The following is a 10,763-nucleotide window of genomic DNA, read 5'->3' as shown; positions in this document are numbered from 1 at the left end:
GTTTGTAATTTAATTTATTTTCTTTATAATTTTTTATTTCCACTATTTTAATTCCTTTTTATTTTAATTTTATTTTTACTTTTTAGTTTTTTTTTGTATATTATTTATCTTTTATTTCTCTACCTTTACTTCTTGTGATTCCATGCAATTGCTCGTATATTTTATTTTTTATTTATTTTATTTTCTTCATTTAGCATAACTGCGTTATTATTCTAGTTTTTAAAACTACACCTCCTAATATTAGAAATAATGAGTCATTAACAAACTGGACATATAATGAGTGATATCATTAAAGTATAATTTTATTGTTGAATGAGGTTATAAGCCTTTTATGTTTCCTAATCTTAAGTTGTATTGGAACTTATTTTTATTATGTTGGAATTTGACATATGTCAAACAATTTTTTTTTTTTGAAATTGTGTTATATTTATGATTCCAATTTACTTATTTTAGTAGTATTGACTTGTTATTTCACATTCCATGTATTTTTTTTAGTTAGAGTTGATAGATTAGTTTTGTCAAACATTTGAATAATATTATGACATTATATTCATAAATATTAATTTATTTTATCAAACATGCATTCCAATATGTTCTTACAAAATATATGTTTTTAGTTTTTATAATTAATTAGACTAAATATTATTAATTTGGAAAATATGTATCAATTATTTTTATAATATTAGTTATAAATATATGATTACTCATTAATGTATATTCAAGAAAAATATGCATCTTAACTTCCAAATCTAATGGAGTATAATTTATAGTGACAAAAATCGTTTATAGGAAGATAATATTAACTCTTAAGTTTTGATAATTACCTCATTTAAAATTTAATCTAATCGCGTAATTACATTTATGCAACCAAACAGTACACTTGTAATTATACTACAACTATGATATGATAAATAAATATATTATTTATAATTACTACCTTAGTAATTACACAATTATCGGGTGGCTTTCTAAACGGACCCTTACAGCTTGTTTGGATGGTTGTTACCCATTGTATCGTATCATATTGTTACTTTAAATACAATGTTTGTTTTGATTGTTACTTAAATTTTATTATATCGTATCGTTAAATCCGTCGTTACATAACGACGAAATGTGCCACTTTATGTAACGACCGATTTGGTGTGGTCGCGTCGTTACCTTGTCTTTTTTCTCTCAATCTCACCCTTTATTATTGTTAAATTATTTTATTTTATCATTTACCCTACTTTTTTATATAGTAATTATACCTTGTATCATAATTTTTCTTTACAATATTACAAGTTTATTCTTTATATTGCTGGTGTGTATCACAATCTATCCAAACATTATATTTATCAAATAATACAATATAATACAATACAGACAATGCGTAACAACCATCCAAACAAGCGGTTAGACGTAACAAAAACAAAATAAAACCGAACTATCACAATGATAGCAATTACTCCCACTCCACTCCACTCCATTCGCATGTTATTTCACATTCCAATTACCAAATTCCGCTACTTCCAAAGTCAAAGATATTCCATTACTTGCACGTTTTTTCTTCTTTCAATTACATTTCTTCAAAAAACACACTCTTTGCTATAAAATCGTAAATACTTCTGCACATTTTTCCGATTTTTACTGTAAATAGTTATGTCGGACGCTTTGATCAGTGGCCTCGCCGGTGCCGGCGGCGGCATCATCGCTCAGCTCATCACCTATCCTCTACAAACAGTATTTATACTCTCTGTTAATTTCTTCTTTTTCGTAGCTTTATTTTAATCTTCAACAATAGAATTACTTGTACAAATTTTTTCTTGTTTGACTTGTGCGATTGCAGGTAAATACTCGGCAGCAAACGGATAGAAATTCTAAGAAAATGAAGCAAACGCTTGGAAGTATCGAACAAATTTGCCAGGTACTTGCTATTAATTTTCAGTTTTTAACTTTATTTACTTTAAGTTTTTTTTTCTTTGTTGTGATTACTTGATCTGCAGGTTGTAAAGCAAGAAGGATGGGATGGGCTATATGGTGGCTTAACTCCGTCGCTAATTGGTACCGCTGCGTCGCAGGTGAGGCTTGTTTTTTTGCTTTATGCTAATGTGCGCCGTGTGCGTAGTCATCCTGTAAAGTATCTTGTTTAGAATATTCCGTGGTTTTTTGCGTGTTCTTGCTCATCAACTATGAGCCACCTTTGCCTGCTACACCAATAGGTATCCGGTTCCAGCCATGGGAATGAAATGGGCCTACGCGGAGCTAATCCCGGATTAGTCGGGCCAGTGTGTTCTGGATATTTGTGACCAAAAAAGTAAAAGTTAACAACAATCAGTTCCAACCTAGTTGAGGATTGAATTTGACATTTTGCTACGGTTCAAAATGTTGTGTTAGTAATTGTATGTGCTTTATTTTTTTTTGCTTTACGCTAATGTGCGCCGTGTGCGTAGTCATCCTGTAAAGTATTTTTGTTTAGAATATTCAGTGGTTTGTTGCGTGTGCTTGCTCATCAACTATGAATACCACCTTTGCCTGCTACACCAATAGGTCTCGGGTTCGAGTCCTGGGAATGAAATGGACCTACTCGGAGCTAATCCCGGATTAGTCGGGCTAGTTTGTTCTAGATATTTGTGACCAAAAAAGAAAAAGTTAACAACTGTCAGTTCCAACCTAGTTGAATATTGAATTTGACATTTTCTGCGGTTCAAAATGTTGTGTTAGTAATTGTATCTGCTTTGTTTTTTCCGAACAATTAGGGAAACAGAAATGACTATGCTTTAAGTTTGAGCGGATGCTGAGAACTTGTTGTGAAATTAAAAAGAGATTGGAGTAGTGTAGAATGATAATTGATTTTTGGTAAAGTTCATATTACTAAAGTTAGACTAGGAATTGGTCACATCGAAATAGCATATTACTGAGGAAATACTGTTATTAGTTTGTGAATAGGAGTAGGCGAAGTAACAATTGATTATGAATTTGTATATTTACTTCCATTGATTTTTAATTCAAGTCATAATTGTAGGTAAACTTATATTGGCAGAAGGCAGACTTGTGTTTAGGTATTGGGAAAATAAATCTGGGTGATATGTGGTCCCTTGACTCTGGAAAGATGTGCCAATCATGCAATCTTGATGCTATTGGTCATCTGCATGTAGTTATCTGTCCTTACCCTGGATATGAGTTTTTCACATATTTGGTCCTTAAATATTAGCCCCTGCGAAAGTTTGTAAATACAACCATCATTAAGAACTTCATAGGTGCAATAGCACAAATGGATGTGTACCTAATTAAAATGTGATTTTGGTAATTGTACATCTTTTCTTAAACCTCCCATTAGGGCTATACTCTGGCTTTAGCTGGAAAATTTCCAGCAGTAGTTTCCAAAAGTTAAGGTGGTCCTTTGTATAATACCTCTAACATTCTTCGGTGCTAGTTAAGTTGGACAGAACACCTCTTACATTTCTTAATCCTTTGAATATGGTCAAATTTAACATTTTTGGTCCCCATTAACAACCGTCAAAGCTGACTGGACTTCCCATTTTGACAATTATGTGACTGGCCCATTAGGGAATGAAACACATCGAAGCTAACACAATTAGGAGGAAAAATTTTTCCGCAATTAGGAGGCAAATCAATGGTTATTTGGCACCAAGCTTTAGCTATCGCTCCCTCTATCCCTTATTGTGAAATCTCTAGGATTGTCAAGAAGGAATGAAGGCAAAAACAAAAGTACCAAATGGAAGTGTTGGCAAGAAGCAAGAGTAGTTGATCATCCTCAGTTTTCCTCTGTGTTTCTAGTTTTTTTTTTGTGGTTTGTTTTCGGCATTATGGCTAATTGAGATAGGAAGAACGCATGGTGCTGTTTCTTTTATTTGTTTTATAGTGGTGGTCATTCCATATCTTTGTTATATTCCAATTATATATTAAAAACATAGTATGGCTAAGCAATCATATTACTAATTGTGTAAGGTATTGCCTGCCTATTGGATTCATATCGCCAACCCCAACTTGTTTGGGACTGAGGCAAAGTTATTGTTGTTGTACTGTCTAGTCATAACTTTGTTACTTCAAAAGAGTATATCAAGTGCTTATTTTCTGCAAACTAAATCCTACAATTAATAAAACTGTCCGCAACAATATTATCTCACTCGCCAGACAGCAATTTGTACATTAGATCAAACCAACTACGTCTTTGGCAATTGCATTAACTCATGCTTTGTGTTTCCACTTTGAAATCCATAATGTACGTATATAATTGCAGCACATACAACAAATAAGAAATCAACTCCACTCTAGCTTTCTGTTTGTGCCATTTGAGCTTTCACTGCCTTATACTTTCCTTCATCTTTGCCAACTTTTCTTCCATTAGTATCAAATTATCAATTTGGCAATGTAACCTACTAACTGCAATTCAAGTTCTTTTGTTCTTCAGATACAAGAACAGTCACTTGCTCAATAATCTGATAAAAATAGGCGACTGGACCAAAGGAAAATAAATATTTGCCCTCTCAGTCTGTTATCCTTGTTGGGTCTCTTCGGGACTTTGTTTTGAAGATCTTTATCTCATTCTCTTTATTCTGTTGAAGCTCCCCACTCGCACTGCGTCAAGCTCTGCCCTTCCTCATGCGTCACTAGTTGTGTCAAATTCGTCTCTCTATGGCTTTACATTGAAGAGTATTAGAGTAGTAGCTCGCTGTACCTTCTCCTTGCATCAAGCGACTCTTTGGGTTTTCCGATTTGGGGAAAACGAGTCGATAATGCGCGGTTAAATTTTCCCACTTAATAGGCGGTTACATTTTCCACTTGAAGGATTAACTTAAATTTAGGGTGATAGTTAATTGACAAAGTGGGTCGAAAACTCCCTGCTTATGTCACAAGAACTAGTAAAAATTGATGTGGAAACATGAAACTCACCAAATTGTCTTTAATTCCTGAACAAGGAGAGGATAACTTTGTTTCTAATACTTATGACTTATAGGCCTCATGTTATATAAGAAAGACCACTGATGTTTGTCTCGTTGAACATTGATCACGGACAGGGCTGAAGATGCTAAGGGATCACGTCTAGTTTACCTCACCGATTAAGTATTATGATAATAGTTTCACTGCATTTTGGGTTAGATTTTCTTGGCTAATAGTTCATAAAAGCATGGAACTCAGTCTTCAAAGCTTCTGTGTGGTTGCTAGATGTTAATCCTTTTGCCCTTTCGGATGGCTCACAGCTCAATTAAGTTTTCGATATATAATTGATGGTTTTTTGAAATAGATCCCTGCCCCACCCAATCTTCTGTTATTCACGGTCTAGTGATTCAGCATCTGGTCTATCGATCAAGATTTCATTTTTATAATATGGGTAACCCATAGGTATTGGTCCAAGAGCACATTGCATAAGTGAGTATGTTTGCGTTAATGGTCTTCTTATATCCCTTTGACAAATGGCGAGACAAAATTTTAGTAATCAATTAACAAACCTTAATCTCCCTCATACTGGAAAACTTCGCTAACTTTCACTTTCTGTGAATGTATATTTCCTAATTCTTTTTTCTTTGTTGTTTGGCAGTGAAAATTATGATCTCTTACGTCTCCGTCATTTTCTTGATACAGGGTGTTTATTATTATTTCTACCAAATATTCAGGAATAGAGCAGAAACTGATGCCCTTGAACGTAAGAAAAAAGGAATTGGTGATGGATCAGTGGGAATGTTCTCTTCATTACTGGTGGCTGCTTTATCTGGGTAATTTTCTTTTCTGTCGGATACTACTTTTGGTGTCTTGGGTAAATCTGTTATATTTATAGCGCAGGTATCAACAGCATTCTGCCACAATACCCTTATAAAAAAAAAGAAAAAATTGGATTCCGTCTTCATAATATAGATAATCTTAATTTATCTAACCAAAACTTGTAAAGCACCTTCACGAAGAATAAAATTATCTGGCTAAAATGTCATTTGAGATTTTGTAGTTTTTCTTTTTTACTCATGAGGGTTTTGACTTTTCCATGTTACAGGTGTGTTAACGTGCTGCTGACCAATCCCATATGGGTAGTTGTTACTCGCATGCAGGTAAAATACTCTGGGGTTCTCCTTATTTCCTATGAGAATAGTTATGCAATCAGTGCATTTACTTAATTTTTTGGTGAGCTTAGCACAGCAAAAAGTTTTATTGGTGTTGGTAGTTGGTCTTTGATTATTTCATCCTTTATGTTGTGGAATAAGATCTTTTTCTTTTAAGATTTGTTTCTACCAGTTTATTCTACCAGTTTAACACTTTCTTCTATGAGTTTTTGCTCTAACTTGTCTCATGTGGAAATTGGAATTGTCGGAAGCGCAATACAGATGTAGAGCTATAATTTATTTCTTTTTGGAGTGATTAGAGGTCTATAACTGCATAAGACAAAGGCTCGCGGGGTCAGAGAATGAGCTCTATTTAAAACTCATTTTTGATGGGATTGTGTTGAGGGATATATTGAAGCAAGGGAAGAAGTAGAAAGATGTTATAGTTTTTGTAATCCGAGGAAAGGGACTAACTTTAAGATAATTAAATAAAACCACCAGATATAGAGGATTGCAGGATGTGGTGCCATTTACAGGTCAAGAATGAGAACAGTGTTGCTTACTATCTATGAAATGGATATTCAGAAGGGTAATTAGAAGTTTGGTTCTCGGCAGGAATATGCAGAGTATGCTGATCTTTGCAATGGATTTTTGCTAGGACTCATTAATTCAACGTCGAATAAATATGTCAGTATGAAACATTAAAGGGTGCCAATGATTGGCAACCTATACAGTAGCCTGGCTGGTAACCGTGGATTGAAAAAGAGCACAGAATGTGCAAAGCTGGCAGGTGTTAGTTGCAACATAAAGTTGCTTCTCTTTTGAGGAGACCAAAGCATCATCATTGATTCTGCCGCTGTAATGCCGTTGCTTCTTCGCATTATATCAAATAGGTATGTGACATTGAGATCAAATTTTTATCTTACAAGGTGGAATTATTGCAAGTACAGTACTGGTTATGAATGTACACAAACCAATGTCTTTTAAGTTATGTGGATATATGTCTTTGTTTAGGGAAACAAACATCAGATGGATTTATTTGAGATGAGAAGAAATCCTATGCAAAATAAATACAAACAAATCATTGAGTATTGAATTCACAAGCGCAGGTAGAGCAGAACTGATAGAGGATTTGTAGCGACTCCAACTAGTTTGAGATAGCAGCGTTGTTGTTGTTGGAGAGCTGCAGTTCAACCTTAATGCTGTAGTACCATTTGTCTATTAAACGTAGAATTAAGATATCTGCATAGTTAGTTACCTAGCTCATGTAGATTAGTAAGAAAATCTTGCTCTTCAAACTGTATGCTTTGACCAACATGGGGAAATTCCTTTGCTCGTTCCATGTAGTTGTTGAGATAGAATAGTTGGTGTTGCAAGTACAGTACTGTTATACATGTTGAAGATATCTGTCATTGGAAGGGACGACATTGGTCCAAGATTGAATGTGTTGTTGAATATTGTGAGAGGAAGTAGAGTGGTGCTTTGAATTCACTTACTGATATTTTCCTGCGCGTTTGCTGCTTCCAAAGATGGAAAGTGTCAGTTTGGAAGCTTAGTCATGTATTGATCATTTTGTGATCTACAGGGATTCATAAGTAGAAGGAGCATCTGAGTTATGGATGGTATAGTATTCAATTGAAACTGTGGTTACTTTGATGTCAAAATGCTTCGCTTTAAATGTATTATTGATTGCCATGGTTTGATGTAAAAAAACTTCGCTTCTAAAGTATCACTAATTGCCTATCTACTGGTTTTCTTCGTGAAAAATTTCTCCCTAATATAATTTGTCGCATGCTTGATTTTCTTACATTTATTTCTCACTACTGTTGTGCAGACTCATACAAGAAAAGATAAAGATAACCACACCAAACCTGTAACATCACAGGATGCAATATCTGCTGTGGTTGAACCTCCTCCCTATGGGACAAGCTACACTGTATGTACATAGATATACCTATTAAAAGATGTGATTTATGATGCGTTGAACTTAATTTGCATACCTTGGAATGTAGGACCATCAGATTTGCATACTTAATCTACTTGGAGAATCCACGAGAATTTTACTTGTCAGTATCTGTTCCCGTGATGAAAGCTGGTGCACGGCTCCAACATATATCTCTCTAAAGATTCTTTTTTTAAAAAAAAGTATTTCTTCAATGTCTTAAGTTTTAACTGGCAATATGGATTAGTTGATGCTTTGATGCTTAGTTTTCTTTCATTACTTAATACTGGAGCATAATAGCATTGTGGGAAATGATGGTTTCTGAAAAGATTCATAATTTTTTTTTACCTTTTGTAAAATCAGAAACAGAAAATGCCTCTGCAGCTTCTATGTAGGACATGTGTGAACCTATGATGGTACTCACCTAGTCCTCTTTGATATTTAGCATACAACATAAAGGCTATGGCGACTGGACTGAAGCATAAACATATTTTGCCATTTAGTAATTAGTGGCTTTTTTGGTCATGCTACATAGTCATGGTATCAATTATGCTGCCTATACCCGTAATTTTCTAATAGGTAACACTTGTATATTTCAGATTCAAGAAGTCTACGGTGAAGCTGGAGTTTGGGGTTTCTGGAATGGTGTTTTTCCAACATTATTTATGGTATGTGAGAACTTACTCTAGTACGTAGTATGTACTAAATGATGGTTCCTGATCCTTCATATTGCTAAATACAGGTAAGCAATCCTTCCATACAATTTATGCTATATGAAACCTTGCTGAAGAAGATCAGGAAACGACGTGCCTCTAGCAACAAAGGTGCCAATGATGTCACTGCTTTGGAGGTAAACTTTTGTCCCTTTCTCTTATTCCTCTAAATTGTATTCTGGACTTGTATTATCATTTTAGAATTTTTAGCTTTTGATGTGTCTAACTGTTGGACCTCATGTGTTTTATATCTTTGCTAGATATTTCTACTCGGAGCTGTAGCAAAACTTGGAGCTACGGTTGTAACGTATCCTCTTCTGGTTATCAAGGTATACAAGTCAGTGTGGAGAAAGTTCGTTTCCTTTACCCTTCTCATCAAAATTGTCTCATCTGTTGGATTAATGTGCAAATAGCAGCCCCCTAAAAGTTGACTCATACTCATCGTCATCTTCTGTTTTTCTACCCTCCATTTCACCTTTTGGGTAAATTAGTCAACCAACATTCTCAGTTTTAACTTTTATTGCAACTGCCGATCGGAGCAGTTGAAACACAGTTTGGCGGCAGTAGGGTCCAATTTAGTTCTATGCAGAGTTTGGACCACTTGAGTTTAAGTGCTTTCTGTCTTGCAGTCACGACTTCAGGCAAAGCAGGATGTTGGTGGGGATAAAAGACATCACTATAAAGGTCAGTGGACTTGAGTTACCGTGTTCCTATACTTGGCATCATTTTAAAGGCTAGCATATTTGAGTTTCTAAAAATTCTACATTGGTGAAATCAGACTGCTAAATGCAGTAATTCTATTTCAAGCAATATGTTAACCTACATTCAAAATAAAAATGAAAAAGTACGACCTGGAGTCATTTGGAATTTGGATTATCTTATCTAGATTGAATGAAACTTTGTTGGCTATTTGATGGTGCATTTAGTCGGCAATTTTCTGAAAATTGATATAACATGTATTAGGTTTTCCATATAGCTTTTTGGGCTTCTTTTTTCTTTCGGAAAAAATATTTCAAATAGTAAAAGTTGCTCTATGCAATATAGGCACACTTGACGCTATAGTGAAGATTTTACGCTATGAAGGCTTTCATGGATTCTGCAAGGGGATGAGCACAAAAATTGTACAAAGTGTTCTTGCTGCTGCTGTTCTATTCATGGTCAAGGAAGAACTTGTCAGGGGTGCTAGATGGTTATTAACAGGTCGTTCTGCTACTTCTGTCAGATTAAAGCCTCATTAGAAGTTGGTTTTCCTCCATTGAAGTCTAAGCAAGGTGCAGCTTCATTCAGAAATACCTTCAGAACTAGGACGGGTTACTTTGTAATAACAAAGATAAAGATGTTTTTATAGCAGTGGTGTTCCAAGCCAGCTTGCTGGCATCTCGACTATTCAATTGGATATTTCACCATTACAGATATCGGGTCGTATGCTGTGTCTTCACGGTATAGAATGGAAATATCTTAGTTGACCTTAAATCCGTTCTTTGGTCAAGGCATACTAGTTAATGCCGTCTATCTTCCTTCTGTATCAAAGGTGAAATGTTGTTGTACTTCTTATTACTACAAAATTTATTGGACTTGGATTTGAGCTTCTTTATAATCAATTGACTAAGTAGAACGTGTTGTTTATTAGTCTATTGGTGATCAGATTTCCTTGTTACATCCTTCACTTTTGTTAGGGCTTAGCGCATCTAAAAGCTTTCCTTTTTGCTTCTTATGAGGCCCAAACTTGGTAAAAAATAAGGATTAGATAGGAATATATTCCATTTTGTGAATGAGAATAAACCCTTGGTGGAAGTGTAATTTGTTGGGGGAAACTGGGAAAATGAAGTTATGACTTCGCAATATTTTACCTGGTCTTTTTGTTTGAACGTGATGTGTTCATAATTCTCTGAGTCGAGGGTCTCTCGAACAACCTCTCTATCTTCACAAGGTAGAGGTAAGGTCTGCGTACACAATACCATTGTAAGGTCATACTGGAATTATTGTGTTGTTGTTGTGATGACGTGTTTCATAAATGCCTTAGGTTGATTAACACAAGGGAATTTTCTCTCTTTTCTAAAGGGGAAATCAACATTT

The 10,763-nt window shown here is 34.8% G+C and overlaps 1 protein-coding gene across 1 annotated transcript; it reads left to right on the top strand.

Moving 5' to 3' along the window:
- The first annotated feature begins 1,638 nt into the window (after window positions 1-1,638).
- LOC107775347 (peroxisomal nicotinamide adenine dinucleotide carrier-like) lies at window positions 1,639-9,925 on the top strand. The gene is made up of 11 exons (NM_001325198.1): window positions 1,639-1,719; window positions 1,826-1,903; window positions 1,983-2,057; window positions 5,584-5,714; window positions 5,987-6,041; window positions 7,867-7,968; window positions 8,574-8,642; window positions 8,717-8,824; window positions 8,948-9,016; window positions 9,317-9,371; window positions 9,732-9,925. The coding sequence occupies exons 1-11, from the start codon at window positions 1,639-1,641 to the stop codon at window positions 9,923-9,925; spliced, it is 1,017 nt and encodes a 338-aa protein (NP_001312127.1).
- The last annotated feature ends 838 nt before the right edge of the window (window positions 9,926-10,763 follow it).

This window comes from Nicotiana tabacum, chromosome 11, assembly GCF_000715075.1.
Source record: "Nicotiana tabacum cultivar K326 chromosome 11, ASM71507v2, whole genome shotgun sequence".
In the NCBI taxonomy this organism is placed as follows: Eukaryota; Viridiplantae; Streptophyta; class Magnoliopsida; order Solanales; family Solanaceae; genus Nicotiana; species Nicotiana tabacum.
Note: the sequence above shows the minus strand (reverse complement) of the source record. Positions and strands in the feature narration are given on the sequence as shown.

What these genes read in the sequence shown, in the direction of transcription:
- LOC107775347 (NM_001325198.1), top strand. Translation starts at nt 1,639, where the DNA reads ATGTCGGACGCTTTGATCAGTGGCCTCGCCGGTGCCGGCGGCGGCATC. An exon ending in CCTATGGGACAAGCTACACT is followed by an intron (nt 7,969 to 8,573) that starts GTATGTACATAG and finishes TGTATATTTCAG; the next exon opens with ATTCAAGAAGTCTACGGTGA. An exon ending in TTTTTCCAACATTATTTATG is followed by an intron (nt 8,643 to 8,716) that starts GTATGTGAGAAC and finishes TGCTAAATACAG; the next exon opens with GTAAGCAATCCTTCCATACA.